The 24,401-nt window shown below is 31.8% G+C and overlaps 2 protein-coding genes across 2 annotated transcripts in view; both read right to left on the bottom strand.

Annotated features, from left to right (window-relative positions):
- Window positions 1–24,401, bottom strand: part of LOC139876609 (uncharacterized) — a 320,113-nt gene that overhangs the window by 82,417 nt on the left and 213,295 nt on the right. The gene's annotated exons all lie outside the window — the stretch shown is intronic.
- Window positions 13,510–17,404, bottom strand: LOC139877176 (probable serine/threonine-protein kinase PBL22). Its single transcript, XM_071864587.1, has 4 exons — window positions 16,722–17,404; window positions 16,294–16,371; window positions 14,921–15,930; window positions 13,510–14,466 (listed from the first exon to the last, which is right to left on the bottom strand). Exons 3-4 carry the CDS (start codon window positions 15,599–15,601, stop codon window positions 13,510–13,512), a joined length of 1,638 nt encoding a protein of 545 aa, XP_071720688.1. The 5' UTR covers window positions 15,602–15,930; window positions 16,294–16,371; window positions 16,722–17,404.

Raw genomic sequence — 24,401 nt, 5'->3', positions numbered from 1 at the left:
GATCTCAACCTAGAGATATAACGTTTAGTCAGTTATGTTCTAACAGACAAAAGTATGTTTATTAATATAAGGATTATATTAATAGTGACAATTTATAGTAAGAGTTTCTACTTTTGAAAAGTTTCCATTTAAAGCAGTTTTATAGTTTAGAAAGTTTGGGTTATAATCCTCCACATTAAGACGTTGTACAACTTTGTCCAAACTTCGTTGCTATTAAGTAAATCGGGATGACCAGATGTAACCGGGGGTCAGGAACTTTCAGTTGGACTATAAGTCTACAACCTTTCGTTTAATCCAAAACCTTATTCCCATTATGGCAACCTAGACATCATCCACTTTACCGTAAATAGCGGTGAGTTCGCATAAGTCATATGTTATCTTTTGATCATAACCTTCACCCATTATGTGCGTATAGAAATACGACATGTTTATGTATTTATATGTATTTAATTAGTTTAGCCGAATTATATACATATACGATTTAATTTGTTGATTAATTCCATTAGGCACCTAAAAATTATGTTCATAATTTTTATAACTCTAGTTAGGCATATGAATCAGTAGAAACATTTACAAAAATAATTTTTCCAAGTTTTTATATTTATTTCCATTTTTCTTTGCATATGTTCTCGGTTTAGATTAAATCAAAATTAATTAGGTAATAAATATCAAATCGACCTAAATAAATAATTTTATATTTTTTTTACAGGTTCTATATTCTTTAAAAATATTATAAAAATTATTAAATCAAATTTTATATCAAAATATTATTTATTTAATGTTTTCTAATTATTTAACCATTCTAATCGGCCTATAATTAAATAAATAAGAAAAACAATTTAAAATTAATTTTTATATTTTTTTACAGTATCTAGTTATGCTACTAATCATATAAAATTTTTATAAAAATAGATTTAATACACGTTTGTATTTATTTTGTATTTTCTTTATTATTTCTCACAGTTTAGAATAATGCAAAGGTAAATTCTATTTAAATACTAATCGACTCATTTATTTAATTTTTATAATTTTTACTTGTTTATAAAAGTATAATAATCTCAAAAAAAATTATAATTATTTTTATTATTGTTTAATATTTTATTACGAGTTTTTCATAGTTTTTACGTTTAAATACTACATAATTCGTAATTAATTATAAATAATATTCCATAAATTATAAAAATTATTTTTATACATTATAATACTAATTATAACATATAAACATAATTTATATATATTAATTTCGAATTTATAAAGAATACACAAAAAAATAAAAGCAATTCGATAAAAAATATAGAAAATACCTCAAGTAGTTTCCCAAGTTTGTGAGAGAGTTTTTCCAAAGATTTGATACAATTTTTTTATGAAATGGAAGTGGGTATTTATAGGAAAAAAATGGTTGGTGAAAAGAAAAAAATATAAATAAAAAATAGGTGCCGATTTTGACAAAAAAAAAATAAAAACATGTTAAAAATGTTTTTAATAAGTTTTTGTTTTTGAAAATTATTTAGTCAAAATTCATGGGCTCATTATTTAATTTATAAAAAAAAATCTCTTTTTTTATAAGCTAATATATATATATATATATATATATATATATATATATATATATATATATATATATATATATATATATATATATATATATATATATATATATATATATAATGATTAAAATAACTTATCATTTAATTAATAATTATGTTACATATAGTTTTAAATATAATATGCATTAATATTAATATTAATATTAACTAAAGTTATTTTATATAATTAGTGTAAACTTTAGTTAACAAAAAGTGTCGACTAAAAATAAATCTTTGATCAACGTCGAATTTAATTATATGGATAACAACCATATAGGCAAATTAGTCAATTCAAGTATGGAAATATGAGGGTTGTTATATATTTACTTACTTTTGCATTATTGTTTCCTACATGAGTCAAATGCATGGCAAAACTTGTCCTCAGTGAATTTGCAATTTTCAGTGTAAAAATTGAGTTTTTCGACTTTCTTCTTGGTGGATTTTTTTTCCTCCAAAACCTATAAATTTTGCCTCAAAACCTTCAAATTTTGCCCAAATTCTTCAAATTCTGCCCAAAAATCTTCAAATTTTGCTCAAAAACCTCTATAATTTGCCTAAAAACCTCAATTTTTTGCCCCAAAACCTCCCTATTTTGTCAAAAAAATTGCTACCGTTTTAAATTTTTTTTCCCTGATGAAAATAATCATAGTCCCGCCACTTGTCAAATGCCTAAAAAGTCAGAAGAAAGAAAGGAAACATGTGTGTTTGGCACTAGGGTGGTTCATAATATCCGTATCCGAAACCGAAATCCGAATAATCCGAAAATTCGATCCGAAAATATCCGAAAAATCGGATATCCGGATTTTCGGATTCGGATATCGGATGCAAATTTCAAAATTATCGGATATTCGGATATCCGAATATCCGAATTAAATAAACTTAATTTTAATATATATTTATATTTTATGTTGTATTTTACAATTTGGTACAAGATGGCTTAAAAGTTATACAAAATCCAATAGATCTAAAGGAACCTCTGAATCTCTCTTCAACTCATCTTCTTCTCTTCATCTCGTCTCATATCTAGGGATGACAATGAATACCCGATCCAGTGGATATCCATCCAATTCACCTGATTATTCGTGGATACGGACGATCTAAATGGATATGGATATGGATGTAGATGAAAAAATTTCATCCATGTATAAACCCGCTTTCACCCGAAATAGCTAAATATATAAATTTATCACTCAAATTAGTATTATTTATGTAGTGATATTTCATTAATTATATTCATATTCATCTTTCTTTATATTTTCTCTAAAAGTATAACTTTCTTATTATATTTTGTTTTATTTAAATAATAAAATGTATTTATCGTACTTTGGTGGTTCGAATGTGATTCCATGTAACTAAAATTAAGCAACTTACATGTCGATATCTTTACACGTTTAATAGGTTATCTATTGAATATTTGTTTTATAGATTAGTAAAATGTGATTTTCGGTCGCATAAACTATTAAAAATATTATTTTTGATCGTATATAGTGAACCACCGCTTATAATTGTTAAAAATAAAATAAATTTAAACGGATATGGATAATTATCCATTAACCCGCTTCACCCGACAGATATGAATATGGATGGATGAAAAGTTAAAAAAATAAATGGATATGGATACGGCATCACCCGATCCATATCCGATCCATTGTCATCCCTACATGTCTCTTCATCTGATCTTCATCTCTGCATCTTTATCTCCTATATTTGTTTAAGATAATCTTCATCTATTCAAGCTAACTTCTTTCTCTAGATCTAGATCTAAATCTTTAATAGTTATTGTAAGGTGGATCTCGATCTAATGCATATAATTGATTCATCGATCTTAGTGTTATATATATTCACATTTGTGGTGCGTGAACTCTTCGATTTGAGTGAAATATGTTTGAACTCTTCGATTTGAACGAAATCCTATTTTGTGAAGGAAAAAAAAATATTTATATTAAATTCTAATTTGTTTTTGACAAATGCTCAGGGATCTTTAATTCTTGGTGGTAGACCAAATTCATTTCTTTAATTCTCATAAACAGGTAGTGCTATACATCGGAATAGTTTTGTAGTGTTTTTGGTAGATACTGTAACTTTTTGGCAAATGCTAAAAATTAGCATCTATAATGACTCATCTTGTATTTCATTATTACCACTAATCATAGTTATCAGTTTAGTTTAATTAATAATAAAAATCTTTTGATTTTGTATATAAAATAAAAATAAAATTCGGATATACGGATAATCCGATATCCGAATCCGAAATTTCGGATATCCGAATCCGAAATTTCGGATATCCGAAAACCGGATATCCGAAATTTCGGATTCGGATATCGGATGGCCAAATCCACTATCCGAATTTTCGGATATCCGAATTTTCGGATATCCGAATTTTCGGATACCCCTATTTGGCACACAGCTTCTTAAAGCTTATGAGAACTTACTGGAGCTTGAGCTTATGATTTTAATAAGCTCCAAGTCATAAGCTTTGTTTGGTAGATATAAAAAATGGAGCTTATGAAAATCATAAGCTCTTAAAAAATAAGCTACTTCTAGTAGCTTATGAAAAAAAGTAGAGCTTATGAATTGGAAAATAAGTTTCGGCTAGTTTACCAAACACTTGTAGAAAATAATAAGCTCCAGCTATCAGCTTTAAAAATAAGCTCAAGTTTCATCCAAACACACTCATGGTAGTTTGCGTTGTTGTTTCCTAACTATATTTACCAACAGGGCCGGATTTATAAGTCCAATTCCACCATTAACTCATTTAAGTCCAAGATATTAGCTCACATCAATCCTAAAAATTTTTAAAATAAAAAGCCCATAAACGTACCATAGAGTTACAACCGGCTAGTTGGGCATCCAAACAATCAAGTCACCAAACATCATTACGTATCCCCAAATCTCGTTCAAACAATTTATTGGTTTCTTTGGCGTCACCCATCACTATGCACATCTTCATCTCTTCATTCTTTCTTCAAGGATCAAAACACAATAAGAACTCAAAATCAAGATTTAAGTAGAATTAAAGATATCTTGTTCACTCTTTTTTTTTTAATTACCTTTGATAAATGATAAACCGTGAAGAACAGAAGAAGAAAAGATAAGAAAAATAAGAACAAGAAGTAAGGAAGAAAATATGAGGGTTGTCACGTGTTTACTGAGGTGATATTTTCCGTATCTTTGTTTATTAGTTTATATTATTTATAATATTAGTTTTATTACAAAAGTTGCATACTAGTTTTATCTTCTTCTATTTATATTATTATTATTATTATTATTATTATTATTATTATTATTATTATTATTATTATTATTATTATTATTATTATTATTAAATTATTAAATTAAATTAAATCATACATAATAAAGAATCTATACATTACTATAAAGCGCGTGAAATAAATCTTACGTTTCATTTTCTCAATTAATTTGAATTTAATAATCCTACATGTAAAATTCTCAATTAAACTAATCCTACGTGTCATTCTAATATTAAACCGAATTAAATATTAAATCTAATATAACTATTATTATAAAAAGGAAAGAATGTACAAAAATATTTGTCAAAAATATTTATATATAAACTAACAATTAACGAGTATTAGACTCCCACTCCCATTCAAATTAATATTTATATTTAAGTTATTATTATTATATTGTGGCAAATCTATGCCATATTTAACATAATCAATCCATATCCCTATCCCTATCCCTACTATACATTATTCCCTATCCCTACTATACATTAAAGTAAAATGTTAAAAGAGCAATTAATCTGTTACAACTCCAAATGGGATTAGGGGTAAATGTGACTAACCAATACCATAACAGAATTGTAATAACGAGAACGACTCTAAATGAAACGTTTTATAAAAACCATAAATTGTATTGCGGCGGAAAAATAAATATTTTTTACATCATAATCCAAAATGTAATATATATGTTTAATGCAAAGTAAATATGGTAAAATGAGGACTCCAAGTAGGCAGCAATCAAATCACCAAGTAGCACAAGAGCTAGCAGTCACCTGAGACAAAACATGCTTAAAAGCGTCAACCAAAAGGTTGGTGAAGTTCATAGGTTTATCAGTAGTAACCAAGTTTTAAGACCACAATATTTAGTTTAAAAGCAAACTGATATAGAGATATCAATTCAAAAGTAATGTTGTGTTGTATGATATCGAGACTAAACAAATTTTACCCCATGACACTTTATTCGTTCGTGTCGTTGAATCATTATTATGTATCCAAAGACCAGCGATCAAATGGATAGAGACGTTACTCTCAATAGGCCTACTCACAATAATTAAACTTGCATTTATACGTAGCAATTGACGATATCATTGTAGGGATTTAGCATGAATCAAAGCATGTAATAGCATATAAGTTTGAGTATTTGTGTCTAAAGTGTAAAGCACTTTAAAAATAAGCATGTGTCTCACCTCAAAAGTTGTAAAACAGTTATGAAATAGTAAAAAGTGGGGCTATGAAGTTCACCTTAATAGCCCGATGAAGTTATTCCACAAAAGTAATGAACGCAAATTAATGACCGGGATCTCAACCTAGAGATATAAGTTAGGTAATTAGTTTGTCCATCCGACAAGTAGAAAGTTCATAAGTAAACTTATGAGTTTGTTAAACATGTTTGCTTGTGCACAATAACCATGTTTAGATATTATACAACTTTGCCCAAAACTCGGTGCTATCAAGTAAGCCAATGGATGATGAGATGTAACCGGGGGTCAGGAACTTTCAGTTGAACTATAAGTCAACAAATTTTGGTTTAATCCAAAACCATATTCCCATAATGGCAACCTAGACATCATCCACTCATGACCGTAAGTAGCGGTGAAGTTTTGAAAGTCGTACATTATCTTGTTGCGATTATAGTTTATATTTTACCAACGTATAGTTATATTATAAGTTACGTTATATTATAAGTTTTTGAATAATTATAAATATATTATAATTACTTGAGTGTAATATATTAAATATATTAACTAGCTTAAGACTCGCGAATTCGCGGATTTTTTTTTATGGACGAATCAAAAATTTAATTGCCTGAATAATTATAATTTATGTACTATTTGTTATAGGTTGTTAAGACACCAAAACAGTTCATGAGTAGTAATGTCGAATTATCAATAATAAAGCAAGTTATAACGTGAACGATTCCATAAAGTAACACTTACACAATGTGAGCGATTCCAAAATGTAACACGACGACTACATAAATGAAAATTTACAATTATGCGAGTAAGACAAAACGTATAACCACATATATTCTCATAAATAATAAATAATAGAACTATCCCAAACTGATGTCCAAATAATAAAAAAAAAAAAGAACGATTCCACCAAGTAGAATGTGGTATATACACGTGTAGCTATATATTATGTTAACGACATGTATCATATATTAACAACGGATACCCAAAAAGTCAAACAAAAGTAAAAGACCTTAGTAGTAGACTTGCAATCTTTGAAGTCAAAGTGAAATAAACCGTCATTCAAAAAGTCAAAATATCAATTACCAAAAACTAACAAATATCAGTTGTAACAACACTGGCCTCTTCGTACCCCAAAATATCCAAAACTCCATGTATGAACGTTAAATATATTCAGACTTGATCAAGTGAGGTTAGAGGCATAGCAAATTCAAATTATGGCATACCCATTAACATGTGAGATGGCATCTGTATAAAAAGTATATTATAAATGAACACGGTTTTAAAGATGTTTGTATAAGCTAAAAATAGTATAAGCTGGAAAAGCTCATGTGATCTAAATATGCAATAACATAAATTACCCCGGTTTAGTAATTGTTTTTTGAATTCTCCACTTCACCAGCAGGAGTCAAACTTGACCAGCAACACTTCAGATTTCTAAGCAAATTAAAAATAGCCTAACATGACCCATGGATGTCTGACTTTAAAAGTCTAATGTTAACTAAGCCGTGTTTTATAAAAAAAAAGTTGTCAAAACAATCATAGCAGCGTAACATAACCACGTGAATCATCAACACTGTTCACCCCTTCATAATGTAGCAAGTTCTAATACTGCACTTACTTGCAGGATGTTTCATCAAAAGGGCTTGTTATCTCATTACCAAAGTGAAAGCCTAGCTAGCACAAACGAAATGCAATTGATGGAAACATGATTATCGTGATACTTATACCAGCATACCCACTTTATAACTTATCAAATTTAAAAAGATGACATACCAGTTTGCATCATAAAAGTAAACCCCAACTTACATGATTAGCATAATTTTTATTATTATTATTTTGAAATTAAAATTGGTGAGCATCTTTGACTATGACTCAAAACCAACTTAGACTCCAAAAACACGGACAGAGCAAAACCTGCCCATTTTGACACTTAAGCAGAAAAAGTTGTATAATATCCACCCATCTCCCGCTTATATCATTCAAAGAATCAAATTTAGCACAAAACCTATATAAACACATGTATGTAATTAATATTATACAGAGAAATGAAATGTTTTTACCAAACACGAGTTATAAAGGACATTTTAATGATTCGAGCTTTGAACTGAGTGAACTGAATGGTCTGGATACCAAGCGAGAAAGGGTTGATGACAGCCTGATATATGGACTCGTTCTGCTTGCAAATCGTTGAACCTCCTGTTGCAAAATTGGCACTGTGGCGCAAATCTGTGTTGATCGTGTCCAAGTATGCACTCGTGTAAGATATTCCAGTGTATTCAGATTCAACAACACCAATGAAACCACATAAATAGTAAAATTTACACTAACCTATTTTAGAGTAATACTGAATTTTTGAACAGACAACAATCAGCTGTAGATGGTAGTATTGTATTTTGTTATAACTTTATGCAAACTTAGACAGTAAGTTGTAACTCAGACAAAAACAGCATATCATGGATGTCGTCAATCTATGATCAACACATAAAAAGTAAACAAAAGTCTTTTACTGATTTTCTGCTAAACCCTAATGTATGCAAGTGCATAAAATACTTTGCGTATGCGCAACATAAACCACATAGTAACTCGTAACCCAGTTAAAAACGGCATAGCAGTATATATGAAGTCAAAAAAGTCTTTTATTTGTTTTTTTTAACTAAACTCTAATGTATTCAAGTGCACACAGTAGTTCATGTGGTTAATCTTTGATCAACATATAAAAAGTCAACAAAAGTGTTCCAATGATTTTCAACTAAACGTTAAGGTATAAAATCCTTTGTGTATGTGCAACATACACAATTAGATATTGAACATCAATAACAAATAACAGAACAGTACCTGAAAGGGCACCATCATTTATAGAATAGCCAGTTTCTTAAGAAACATTACATGCTCAAAACTTTGGGGTCCACCATAGTAAAGATCTAGCACTTCAGTTGCATCATGTTTTTTGCAGTAAGAGCACATTAACTTAACCTGCATAATGACACATTCACAATCCAATCAGATAAGAAAAATTGCAAAATTATTAACATTCTTTCAATCGTGTTACAAACCTTCTTGCACTTATGCTAACAGTATATGTAGATCTATTGCAGATGATGCTATTGCTATAATAAACATATAATGAAACATCCATTTACTTTTAACTATAATGTCATTTAGTTACAACTACTAATAATGCAATTTGTTACACGCTATAACATTGTATGACATATAATTTGCTATGCACTTTCTAATTATTATTTTTTTGAGTCTGCACTATATCACCTAATGTGAATAGAGCCTGAATTTATCAACTAAAATTCGATGTGACAAAAAGAAACAAATAAGGTAACACTTATTGAAGATAATATACAGAATAACTTGTACGACATATAATTTGTTCTCCTTTTTTTTTGTGTGTCTGCACTATACCACTTCTTATGGGAAGGACCTTGACTTATCAACTAAATTTCAAAGTAAAAAAGAGGAAGGCAAAAGGTAACACGGGTAGAGTTAACACAAATGAAGCAGTTGTAAAATTTATTGAATGTAAAACATATTGTTGTTTAGATTACCTCATGTTTTTTATTCCGATTTTGCAACATCTTCTTCTTCTTCTTCTGTTTCTTGGTAGTGCAATGTCGCCAACGTTTGAGTTTCAGCATATAATTACAGTTAAGGTGACATTTGACACACCTGATCCATTTTATCTAGAAGTTTAACCCATTTAACCGTTCGAGATTGAAATCAGCCTGATACACCCATTTACGTAATTGGATTAAAAGTTCCACCTCTGGAGTAGTAAAAATTACAGAAGAGATTCTTAAATTATCATTTTCAAGGATACTCTCAGTTTTAACGATGGTTGCACCAATACTTGACCCAGAAGACAAACGTGCAGCCTTTTGTGGTCAGGAACGGCTTGATTCACCATGGGACCCCTTACCCTTGAATGGTGATGGTGTAGGTCCAAAAGTAAGATGCGGCCGTTAAAATTGCCAAAGTCACTACCTTCAGAGGGAATATATTAAAACATGTGAACCAATATGAAAAAAAAATGTAATTTTTTTTCATAATTCAGCTAATTTAGTACATTTGTATTAACAAATTTACATATATAGCCACATAATAATAATCCCCAAACTATACAAATACAAAATATATACATATATAGATAAACTAAAAACAATAACGAATGCATACCTAAATTTGTGTTATCATATTACAAATGGCAGTTAGGATATTATGATAAACATAAATATATCTATCATAGTATAAATGAGGTCAAGCATTAGTCCAAGGTTCTGAAATCAATTTTCATTTCATCTTCAAAATTATAACGCAATGCGAGGTCACCCATCCTGGTAGTGCTCTCGCCTGAGCACGCTTAACTGCAGAGTTCTCATGGGATCTGCTGCGCTTGTGGTCCCAAAACGCGTCATGCTAGGAAAGGTCTCCACACCCTTATAAGGCATGCTTCGTTCCCCTCTCCAACCGATGTGGGGCGGATGTAACACGGATGTTACAATCCTCCCCCCTAATGGGATACAACGTCCTCGCTGTGCATGTTGGTCCGGGGTCTGGTTCTGATACCATCTGTAACATCCCAGGTAACACGTTCCCCGTAGCATGATATTGTCCGCTTTACCCGTAGGCGCACGGATTTTTCTTGGCGACCAAACACGGCGAGCACTTTCCCAGGAGGTCACCCATCCTGGTAGTGCTCTCGCCCGAGCACACTTAACTGCAGACTTCTCATGGGATCTGCTGCGCTTGTGGTCCCAAAACGCGTCATGCTAGGAAAGGTCTCCACACCCTTATAAGGAATGCTTCGTTCCCCTCTCCAACTGATTTGGGACGGATGCAACACGGATGTTACAATAAAATGTAACGACCCGACTTTTTCTACTTATATCTGTGCTTTATTTTTCACGAAACTGCGTATTTGTGCGTACTGTGTTAGATTTTATTCTGGGATCTTAATGCATGTTGATTACTTTCGTTTATATTTTAAAACGTGTTTTTAAGTACATAGTTACTTAACTTGATCCCCGAATGCTTTTACAACCGTTAGTGTCACTTGACGTTTAAAACGAGCTATGTACTTTGTACACGTTAACTTTTGTCATAATTGGAATATTATGACTACGTAATACTAATTATTATTTTCTAATGACAATTACTTAGCTTATTGATTGCTTAATTACGCTTAATAATTTACTAATGCACACTAGTTAGTCTTGTGACTTTTTTACTACAACGTATCTCTAATAAACCAACAATAAACAAAGCAAAATTTACACATGCCCCATTAAATGCTACAGTAATAATTTTATATTGTCAAGTAAATTTTAAAAACTGAAGCTGAAACATGCTACAAATATAAAATATTATTCAAACATATAGTTGCACATGGACTGATTAACTACTAGTTGACTATTTACATGTGAGCTAGAGAGACGGGGATGCTAATGATTTTATATTGCCAACTGGAACATTGCTATGAATGAATAAAAAATAGTATTCAAACATATAGTTGCATATGGAATCAGATTGACCCGTTCTGAAATTCCTAAGATCACCCTAGAAGAGAAAATGGTATTTTACTCATTTAAGGTTAAGACAGGTCAAAACGGGTTTGGGTCCAGAACGGGTCAGGTTTTCAGTCAGATCAAACGAGTCGGGTCAATCTGAAGTAGAGCATGCCTCGTATGATTTTATCCTTGAAGCTAAGGTCAAACAACAATTAAACATGAACTACTTTAAAGTAGGCAAATAAATAATCAAATAGACTCAAAAATTCAATACATATACTGTACTTCCTTAAAATCTAAACCCACTGAATTATGTTTTACAATACACATTTGAGCATGAAATTATGAGATCATTAGGTATAATTAGGCTAAAAATATCTCAAATCCACATTTAATTAATCCTACAAGTCTATAACCAGCCTCTGTCATGGTTTAAATGAACATGTGCAGCTCACGTGTTCATCTCTTTCACAACAGCCAACAGATTCTACAACAGATTTCCCTCCCAAAATTCAGTTTCAATTCTAGTTAATCAATAGCTGAATCGATTGTAATAGTAGTTAGCTTTCCAACTACTGTTTGTAACAGATTTCCCCCCTCGATTCCTGTAACTAATGGTAACTTTCAATTGATAATAACCGATTCAATTCCTGTAGCTTGATTTATCCAGTTTGAGCAGTTTAGATCATTGCAGCCTCTAATAACCAAAACAAAAGGATTATAAACTAAACCCTAACCTCAAATTTAGCAATTAACTTCAGATGACAACGGATGATTAAACTACCACGACTTCTTGTGTGTTTTCGTCAAATAAAAAACCCAGCCGGAATCCGCATCTTTCCACAGCAAATTTTTTACTATCTACAAAGAGGATATACCTTGTATTTCACAAAATCCTTACGGTTTCGGAAGGATAACGGAGTTAATTCGGTTATTTGGTGGATGTGATTGGAGTAATTTGTCACGAATTGAAGTTGGGGTTTATGAACCGTATGTGAAAATGACTTATTTGTAAGGGATTGAATTTGTGGGTATATTTAAATTGAATTAGAGCACGACTAAAATCCATCTTGGTTATTTCGGTGTCCATCAAAGTTTAGGAAAAGCCTTTAAAAAAAATAAAGTGAGGGTGGTTCGATGTTCATTTAGTGGATTAGTAGACTCGAAGTAGAATATTGTGAAGACAGATCGATCTCTCATTACAAGAAGCTATGAGTTTGTGCGCCGATGGGCACAAATGTCACAACAAAGAAACACCAAAAAAGAACCACAACTGAAATATAACCTTACCAGACAACGATACTAAATACCTAAACACAAAGAAACTAGAACCATATGACCCGAATAAAACACAAAGAAACAACCAATAAAAGCTATCTTGCAGTACCTTAATAAACCGATAAGTGATGGGTATGACAAATCAAGCACATTCTCTACATAAATGCAAGCCTATTGGCATAGAATCTGAATTTACAGTTTAACATATCAAAATAATGAAAATGAGAATTGCTGAATTGCATATCATGACCTTTGAGCAAAAACTACGATGGTCCCAGTTTCAAATTCAAAACAACGTAAATAAACCTTGATGGTACAACATATCACTTTCAAACACAGAGTAAATACACATATTTTCAGTTCACACGTAAGTTAAGTTTACATTTGACACAACACACTGCAATCAACGACATAATTTAAAAGTTTGAAAGTACTTTTAATCATGAATACATCATTTGAGTTTCAACCTTGCACTTCATGCGGAGTATTAGTTGCGGAAGAAGAAGCTCCATCACCTCTTATCGACATCAAAGACATTTGAATTCAATTGACATCTACAAGTAAATTAAAAAACATCAGTTGATTACATACTTCTTACCTACATTAAAAAGGTGGAATGTATCCTTGATAATTTGATAGATGATTAAAACTAATGTAATTATTTGATAATATAAAATTATAAATTGTCTTATACAGTTGGAGGCAGAGTAGTTAACAAGAAAATCAGAACTCTTAAATTATGGTAACTTACTTGTAATTCCAATGCCTTCTTGAGTTGTTTCACAACTTCTTCAGCTGTTGGTCGATCTTCTCTTTTATCATTTAGGCACTTGTAAGCAATCGTCTGAAATACACTCAGTGCTTCTGGCTTGATCTGTGCTTTTATATCCTTAAAGACAACGTCATCTTGTGTTCCTTTTTCAAACATGTCTTTAATGAAAACTGGTAGATACACACCTTCTTGTTTGCGGATCACATATGTTGGTCTTCCGCATAAGATCTCAAATAAGACCACACCAAACGAATATATATCAGACTCTTTGGTTAAGAAACTCGATTTCACATAAAGTGGGTCCACGTAGCCCGGAGTGCCGCATGCACCATCGATCACGTAATCAGTTTCTTTATTTATTGCACTTATCAAAGAAAGCCCAAAATCAGCAAGTTTTGCATTCCATTCATCCGTTAGCAAAACGTTCTCAGTTTTGATGTCCCTATGTATCACCGTTGCTTGTTTTCCAACCCCTCTATGAAGGAAATCCAATGCGGTTGAAACATCTATACATATGTTAAGTCGTTTCATCCAATCAAGACGAGTATCACTCAAATACCTATCAAGACTTCCTCTAGGAGCGTACTCATAAACAATGATTTTTGCATCATTTTCTGCACAATATCCTACAAGACTGATGATGTTATTGTGCTTATACTCGGAAAGAATTTGGAGCTCATTTCGAAATTGTTTTTCCCCTTGACCACCACTTATATCCAATAGCTTTGCAACAATTGTACGATTACCATGTAGAAGTTTTCCTTTATAAACTTTCCCAAACCCTCCTTGGCCGACAAAATGTGTTTCATAAAAATTCTCAGTGGCAAACTGTACGTCTTTAAATGAAATCCCGAGGGGGTCTTTATGGGTTTCCTGACAACCATGACACACAAAATAAATAAATAAATATAAATTACATGTATTATAAGAAGAGAAATATTTGAAAACTATACTACCTCCATCCTAATTTAATCATCCAACAAGATAAAAAAAAAAACGCAAGTTAAAAAAAATACCAATATCATACTACACTTTTTTGGACTTTACAGTTTTAACTTTTAGTTTATTACTACCTTTTTGTTTTACACCTATAAAGTAAAAGTATAAAAGAGTTTTATCTCATTATTCTTATCTATTTATGGAGACTGAGACAACTTATTTAGGACAATCCAAAAAAGATTATTGGACAACTGAATCTGAGAAACAACGACTCTAGAAGTCCATATGTTTTAAAATAGGTCAAGTCCAAAAAAAAATTCCCAATTTTCTTTCAAAAGTTTATCATCCACGAAATGAAGAAAGTTACTTTGATAAAACTTTAACTCACCTGATATGATAAAGCATTCTTGAGTTCGGCTACAACAACTTTCATGGTTGGACGTTTGTCTCGAGTCAAATCCACACATTCAACTGCAATTTTCAAAAATGCATCAAGAGAATTTTGGTTAGGTCCCCTAAACAGGCTAAAATTGTTTTCACCTGTTTCTTCTTCCCTCATTATTGAAGGGTCTATCATTTCTTTCAGTGTTTCATTACGGAAGCATCTTCGGGCCACGGCAGCCAATCCATCGTCTTCGTCATTGGTAGTGTAAATGTCATCATACGCGAGTTTCCCACATGCAATCTCTAACAAAACTACTCCAAAGCTATATACATCCCATTCTCTTTTAAACTCACGTGTGTTGACATTATATGCATCCCGATAATATTTTATGTAAGATAATGGCCGGTCAAAGAGTTGACAGTCATTTAGATTCGGTCCAACGAATACAGAGTAACCGAAATTACAAATCTTCGCCCCAAAATTCTCATCTAAAACAATTGCAAAGCTAGAAATATTACGATGTAATATCATCTTTTGGTCTTCCTTCTCAAAATGAAGGTACTTCAATCCATATGCAACATCAAGGCATATTCTCACACGTTTTGTCCATGTAAGAACAGACCTATCTTTATCCTTCAAATAATTCCAAAGGAAGTGATGACATTTCTCAAAAACAAGGATCATCTCGGAATCTTCAACACAAAATCCAAGTAGAGAGACTATGTTAGGATGCTTGCAACTTGTATCTCAATTTCATTAAAAAATATTTCTTTTTTAACTTTGTCTACTTGATAGAAACGTTTTATAAATACACTGGAACGTTTCTTGGGCAGTTCCCTTCTATTCTTGTCTTCTACCAAGGCAAGATTTTCTTGATCAAAATGCTCAAGTTCCGCTTTGTAATAGTAACAATTTTTATCATTTCCTAGGTAGTGTGTCTTGCCCTTTGAAAAGTTATTGGTGGCCGACTTTATATCATCAAGTGGAATATAAAGGTGCTCAAACAGATTTGCCTGCAACATTGTGATAAGGAGTAAAGATACCTTGTTAGAATAGTAATAGTACAGTATTTGTTACCAGTATTACTCGTATTTATCAACGAATATTAATTAATATTATGTGTAAGAACGATTTATTATGTGCTTCTAAAAAAACCACTTTTAAATATGTGTTCTTCCTGATGATGATATCATAGTATTTAGTTGTTAATTAGTACATTCTATTCATTTTACCTACATACGCACATTCTTACCTCCTACATCGGATCGAGCCCGTAACATATTTAATTTAGTCACAGGAACATTTTTTTTCCCCATTTTTAAATTCATTTGTGAATAACAAGGACCTGATCCAACAATATGTAGTTAGTTAGTTACCTTCATGTAGTTCGAGGTAGGCCTTTCCAGTACTGAAGACATTGAATGTTCCTTTAAATAACAGTTTTCACCTGCAAACTGTTAGTATAACCCAATGAAGTATTTTGTCATCACTACTTTGTTCAATTTACTTGGAACACATGGAAAGTACTAAACTTGTTCCTTTTTTTTTAAATAAAGATACTGAAACTGGAGTTTCAGACAGATATGATTTGCTACTTAGATTTATTGATGATTTTCTTTTTATATCTACATCAAGAAAACTAACTATTGCGAGAGTTTTATGTACTAATACTATAACATATTAACATTATCAGATTACAAGAGTTTGTGATTCACTTGTTAATATCTAAAATGACATCATCAAGATTTCAACATTTCCTATAACACAATGTATGGAAAAGACAAAGAAGGAATAATTAACTTACTTGAAACGACAATGCTTTCTCAAGCTCTTCCACAACGACTTTCATTGTTGGACGTTCGTGAGTTGCAGCTACACACCTATTTGCAATTTCTACAAATGTGTCTATAGATTGTTTGTTGGGTTCTTTAGTTATAATTAAGATGTTGTGATAAATTGCTTTCTTAATTAAAGGATCTATTATTTCCAATACTGTTCCCTTAAGAAAGCATCGGCGTGCCACACGTACCAGCCCATCTTCACTCTCCTCGTACATTTCATCGTTGGCCATCCGTCCGCATAACATTTCAAGCAACATTACCCCGAAATTATATACATCGGATCCTCTTGTTAACTCACCACTTGCACGATATTCTGGATCAATATAAAATCGAGTGCCACGAATAAAATTCAACTGAAGAAAATCTTGGTTCGGAGGAAGGAACATCGAGTACTTAAAGTCATCAATCTTTGGCTCCAAATTCCCATCTAAAAAAATTGAAAATGTAGATAAATTAAGGCCTATCATCGCCTTTCCATCTTGCATCTCATGGTGTAGGTACTTTAATCCATATGCAACATCAAGACATATTTTCAAACGTTTTTCCCATGTAAGAACAGATTTGTCCAAGTAATTTGTCAAATAATGCGAAAGGTATCCATTAGGAGTACCCTCAACGACAAGGATCTTCTCGAGATCTTCATCGCAAAATCCAATTAGAGTCGCTATGCTGCGATGTTTGCAAGTTGCAAGCATTTCAACGTCTGTATAGAATAATTGTTCTCCTACTTTATCTTCCATGCGGCATAGGCATTTTATAAGGACATTGGTGCGTCTCTTGGGACCTTCACTTTCGTTATTCCTCTGTTCTACAGAAGCAGAAGAATTCTTTTTATCCCAGACTTCAAGTTCTGCTCTATATACGTCATAGAAAATGCCGCCTTTTATATAGCGGTATTTGTCAGAAAAGTTACGCGTTGCCACCCTTATATCCGCAAGTTTAATCTTCAGGTGACTGAATTGAGATGCCGAACGTTCCAAGTTGGGTCTCTGCAATAAAGAGGGAAAAAAAGAAAATTGATGTATATACTTGAAAATAATTTGTGTCTTAAGAAATAAAAGAATTATAACTAGAAAACAACTCCTAAAATACCATTTCCGTTTTAGGATGACATTTGATCAAACCAAGGTATGCCATTTAGGATGACATTTAGTGTGGTATTTATATTATATATTTTTATTATTTTGCTACAAACTGTGAGACAACCGGAAAGTAGTCTCTATAATTTCGGATAGTAGTATGACCGTTTAGATCTTACCTATCCATACCTCACCTCGAAGGAATTGGGCAATTTAGTTGTATATATTTTTTTTGGGTAATGTAGTTGTATAATAAACATATTTCTGTAAGTTTATGACCATTTCTTAAACAAACTAGGATCTTTGTATCTTTGTAATGTTTATAGCACTAAAGGTGTATGCGGTCTAAGTGCATTATCACGTGAAACTTTTAATGGCAATGGAGTTCATATCCTGACATTGGGGTCTCGGTCTAAGAACAGTATATTGTTTGTGTATACTGTACTATATTTAGAAGTTGAAGCCTCACTTGAAGAAAATTGAATTGAAACTATTTAAAAGTTCCGTCTTCTAAAGTTAATGAAAAGAACCTAACCCATACCCACACCCCATAACCTGATTAAACCATTTTGACCCACCACTCAACCGCATATCTCGACTATTCCTTAACATGCATCCACTAAAATAATGGCAGAAGACCTATTAACAAGAAAAATGATGATACCAAAAGAAATGAAAAAAAGGCGTGTCTTACATAACAATTAATTTCATACAGAAGCTGATCCTCCAACCCTTTCTCAAGTTGAATGATAATGGAGTTCATATCCTGGCGTTGGCGTCGCTCATCATTTGTGCAAGAATATGCTGCTGTTAGGAAAGTTCTGAATACTATCGGGGATACTTGATGATATAGACCAGGTCGGATGTCATCTAATGTTCCACTTTCATGATAGAATCTGGCTAGTGGAGTTAGAAACCTATCAAATTCATTCTCAATAAATGCTTTTCTCATGTAAAACATTTCGTATAAAACAACACCAAATGAGTAGATGTCAGATTTGTGGGTCACACCTCCAGTCTTTTCAATTGCAGGGTCCATATACCCTTTTGTACCAATAGCTTCCGTAATGACAACCTGATCCATCCGTTGTACTGGATTGTTGACCGAATATTCAAAGCCAGATAACTTTGGCTCAAACTTATTATTTAATAAGATTGTAGAGCTATTAATGTTACGATGTATAACAGAGTAACTACGCCCATCCTCATAATGGAGGTAACTTAATGCACGCGCAACATCGATACATATCTTCAATCTTTGGACCCATGTCAGGGTTGGCTTGCTTAGATACATCTCGAGGCTTCTCTTGGCCTCAAGCTTGGTTATGATCACCTTCTCACCATTTTCGTCACAAAACCCGACAATAGAGACTATATTTTTATGGTTGAGACTAGCAAGCGTAGAAATCTCTGTCAAAAACTCGATGCCTCGCTTACGCTTAATGTCTAATCGCCGCGCAGCTATATTCACCCGCTTCCCGGACCGCAAGAGCTTTCCTCTATAAACCCTGCCCAACCCACCTCGGCCGATGACATTTTTTTCATCAAAGTTGTTTGTGGCTTCTAAAACATCTTCAAGTGGGATTTTTAAGTGACTAAAATTAGAGATTGTAGATTCCATGTTTCTGTTTAAATAATGTATATATATCAGTTTACCAGATAAAATAGATAAAAGAAAGTATGAAAACAGAGGAATAAAAATATCATTAAGCATAATTAGGTTAAAAATATCTCAAATCCACATTAAATTACTCCTACAAGTTGATAACCAGCCTCTAATAACCAAAACAAAAAGATTATAAACTAAACCCTAACCTCAAATTTAGTGATTAACTTCAGCTGGCAAGGATAGAGGAGCTAATTCGGTTATTTGGTGGATGTAACTGAAGTAATTTGTCACGAATTGAAGTTAGGGTCTGTGAACCCTCAGTGAAAATGAGTTTCTGTAAGGGAATTAGGCCGTGTTCGAATGGTTCACGGCGAGGGTGTATGTATAGGTTTGTTGGTTGTGACGGTGTTGATGGTTGTTCCGGTGGTGGCTGTGTGTCTGTCATGGTGGGTAATTTCGGAAATGATTAAATTTGGGGAAATTGATTGGATTGGACTAGTGAATTTGGAGACGGGGTGATGCGGCAAAATGGGAGAGGGTTAAAATAGAACACTTTTTATTAATTTTTATATTTTAATTTTAATTTTAATTTTAAATTTTATGACAGTTTTATTATACTCCATAGTAATAGTATACTCTATAGTATCTAAAAAATTTCTAATTATAATCCTTAGAGTTGTTTTTAAAAAAAAAATATTAATGCATAAAAGAGTGATTCATGAATTAGTGAGGGTTAGTTCCATAAAATGAAATGAGTAGTTACTTTCATTGTAGAAACTAAATAAGCATATTTAAATTTCTTAATAATTGTCATTAAATAACTTTTACTCCAATATTTATATTTAGGATTTTGATAAATGTGGCTACGTTTGAGCATACTATAAATAAGTTTTTGAAGTTTGTTTAATTAATTACAAAGTCAAAATATTCCTTTTTTAATATAGAGTTTCCTTATATAAATTTGGGATTAATATTATTCATGGCAGGATTGAGTTATAAATATGGTATAAAATTTTTTATGGTATGCTTAAGTGTAGCCATTAGGACTACGTTTATCATTATCTTTTAGAATATTGTTGAGATATTCTTTTTTTATACTGTGATAGTTCATGTGGTTTTCACCAAAAATCTGAAATCACATGGATTATCTCAGTAATAAAAAGACTATCCCAGCAACATTTTGAATACCACGAGGATTATCTCGATAAAAAAACTCTAGGGACTACTTCAGCAATTTGGAGCCGATATTGTATTCTGAAATGTTGTTTTACACTATTTGATTATGTATAGAAGTCCACAATAGTAAAAAAAAAAAAAACTCCATCAACTAGTTAACCAATTTATGAATGTTTTAAGCATATCAGTCAGACTATTTTTAGATAAATTAATACAATAAATAAATATAAGGAAAATGATAAACGTACATACCAAAAATAATTTTATTCCATTTTTATAACTCAACCCTGCCATGACTAATATTAATACCAAATTTATATAAGGAAAATCGATATTAAAAAAAGAATATTTATACTTTGTAATTAATTAAACAAAGTTTATAAAATTATTTATGGTAAGCTTAAACGTAGTCTTAAGGGCTACGTTTATCAAAATCCGAAATATATTCCTTCTAACAAGTAGCAAAAAGAAAATTAATAAAAAAAATAAAATCACAACATATATAGGACATCAATAGATAAAACGAAAGGGGATGAATTTATACAACGATAACAATCTTCAGTTATATTGCATAAAGAAGCAAATTCTCAAAGTTAAGTTGGCATAGTGTAATGATAATATAGTGCAACTATAATTATGCATACGACTTCACCTAATTAGCGAATTTATTACTCCATGTCAATTCCATTACCCAACGTTACTCCGTAAACAATAAACTACTTGAATAATTGGCAGAAATAGAAGGCCAGCCACAACAGCAGAATCCTTATGACCTTTAGGAAGCAACCGTTTATACGACTGTATATACAAAAATAAAAGTAGATCATATACATTTACACCAACGGAATCAACCTCACTAGCTTTCGCAGTAACAAGATGATCGGAATCTGAATGATGAACAGATGAAATTATATCAATCACAAGGCGTGCGTGTTCCGGTGAGATTGTTAGGGTTTCAGAAAGGATAACAGAGTTAATTTGGTTATTTGGTGGATGTAATTAAAGTAATTTGTCACGAATTGAAGTTAGGGTTTGTGAACCATCCGTGAAAATGAGTTTCTGTAAGGGAATTAAGCCGTGTTCAAATGGTTCACGGCGAGGGTGTATGTATAGATTTGGTGGTTGCGACGGCGTTGAGCTTGGTTCATTTAGCTCTTAGATATCGGGCCAAAGAGTCATATTTTTACACCAATATCAATCCTTTTTAATCACTTTATCCATCTTTATGTCCAAATGATATTTATATATATCTTAAAAATAAATTACCTTCAAGTTGTTCGAGGTAGGACTTTCAACTGCATAATCTGAATGTTCCTTCTACAATAATTACAAAAATAGGATATAAGATATTAATTGGCACATTAAATTAAACAGAAACAGAAAAAGAAAACAAAAGAAGTGTGTTACAGATATTTCACGTGTCAAATCATATCCACTGACAACTTGGTCGGAGTGTTCTTGGCAATGTACTTGCTCCTCCATTAACCAATATCATGAAAAGATAAAGATCAGTGAGAAAAATTTATTTCAAAGGTTTGTGTTTTTTCAGTTTGCAAGGGAGTTAGCATCAATATTTGCATCAGTAAAATAATCTGTAGGTTTTTTTTTATCGTCAATGATATTTCCATCATAATTTTTATAGATAAATAACTATTTACAGTAATAATAGGTTGGGTGGATCTACCAATCAAATATTTATTTATGCATCATACATATACCTCAGGCACCAATTGATAATTGTATTTGATCACACTTTTTATGGGAGTATTCTTAATCAAGAATTAAAGTACCTGATACGACACAAGGTTGATTTTGTATATGCATACTTATTATTCATTTAACAAGTTTTTATATACTACTATAAAATTATAATATATGGACTTACTTGAAACAGTAATGCTTTCTCAAGCAATTGAGATTGTAGTGAAATCACGGTTTATCACACTCTTTTGGTCTTCGATCTCATGGTGTAGGTATTTTAATCCACATGCAACATCAAGACATATTTTCAAACGTTTTTCCCAAGTAAGAATAGATTTGTCTCTCATGTATACAAAATATTCTAAAAGGTATCCATTAGAAGCATCCTCAACGACAAGGATCTTCTCGTCTTCTCTACGGTGTAGGCGTTCTAAAAAAACAGTGGCAGTATTCTGTTTACCCCAGTGTTCAAGTTCTGCTCTATATACGTCATAGAACTTGGTTTGTAGATAGCCATATGTGTCAGAAAAGTTATCAGTGGTCAAAATTATATCCTCGAGTCTAATCTTCAACTGACTGAGTCGAGATGTGGATTGTTCCAAGTTCACTCTCTGCAACAAGAAGGGAAAAGAAAAGGGTGTTAGTTGAAAAGAAATCGTGCCATAAAAACAAAAGAATTATACAAACAATATCTTAAATACCATGTCCATTTTGGTATGACATTTTGATCGCGGTATGCATTTATTTTCTAGTTAACTTAGTAATCAATCCAATTAAGAACTGAGATATTAACGATTAACCTTAAATTTTGAACAATGACAAGTAAAGAATAAATTTAAATTGTACAAACAGTCCCAATGAATTGTATGTATTATATACTTTGAATAGATTCGAATAACATAATAACTTAGCCCCAAAATAAGCTAACACCTATTCTGTATGTAGTATCTAAAATAGGTTTGTGTAGTAACAAACTCAACGCTTGATCTCTTCTTCCGAAAATCAAGTATGATCCCTTCAATTACATGATTGTATGTATTTGAGTTTGAAAGAAAAAAAAAAAAAAAAAAAAAAAAAAAACATGAGAAAAATCACAAGAGAAAAAGATCACCACTTGACCATTTCAATTAACGAGGACCGAAAGTGTGACAAAGAATCTTAAAGAGACTTGGCTTAATAAATTCGTTTTAGTAATTATATGTAAACAAAGGAAAATCAATTGGACAATAGTGTCATTTAGACTCTTTCTAAAGTCAATAAAAAGAAACTAACCCACCCCATGTCCTGCTTAACCCATTTTGACGCACCACTTTTAAACACTTTTAGGTCAACCGCATATCTTGACAATTCCTCAACATGCATCAACTAAAATAATGGCAAATCATCGATTAACAGGAAAAATGATGATAGCAAAAGAAATGAAAAAAAAGGGTCATACATAAAGACTTTGATATTGTAGCTATTGCTCCAAAGCTTTCTCGAGTTCACTGATAATGAATTTCATATCAGGGCGTTGTTCTTGCTCATCATTTGAGCATGAATATGCTATTGTTCTGAAGGTTCTGGCTGATTGCCGGCCTATTTGATCATCTAGGTCAGGTTGGATCACAAGCGTTCCTTTTTTCATCATGAAATCTGGCCAGTGGAGCTAGAAACCTATCAAATACATCAGAAATAAACGCTTTTCTCCCGTATAATACTTCCCATAAAACAATGCCAAATGAGTAGATGTCCGACTTGTGGATACATTGTCAACTTGATTGTATTAATTAGTAATCTTTATATATTGTCAACTTGATTGATACGCGAGGACAGAAATAATATTAAAATTGACAATGGGGACCTGCTACATGTAGGGTGTGAATTATAAAATATTTTTCAGCATCTAAAAGCGTATGCAATGAGCTGGAGTGATGGGGATACATTAACCGCAGATTGACTAATAGATTTTGTAATCAAAGATCTACCATGAGAACATAAACTAATGACCTTAAATTATCAAGATTCAGGGCATCCAATGAAAACAATTTAGTGCAGGTTGGTTGGTGCTATCTTAATCAATCATAAATTTAAATATT

Source organism: Rutidosis leptorrhynchoides, chromosome 11 (assembly GCF_046630445.1).
Source record: "Rutidosis leptorrhynchoides isolate AG116_Rl617_1_P2 chromosome 11, CSIRO_AGI_Rlap_v1, whole genome shotgun sequence".
Classification (NCBI taxonomy): Eukaryota; Viridiplantae; Streptophyta; class Magnoliopsida; order Asterales; family Asteraceae; genus Rutidosis; species Rutidosis leptorrhynchoides.
Note: the sequence above shows the minus strand (reverse complement) of the source record. Positions and strands in the feature narration are given on the sequence as shown.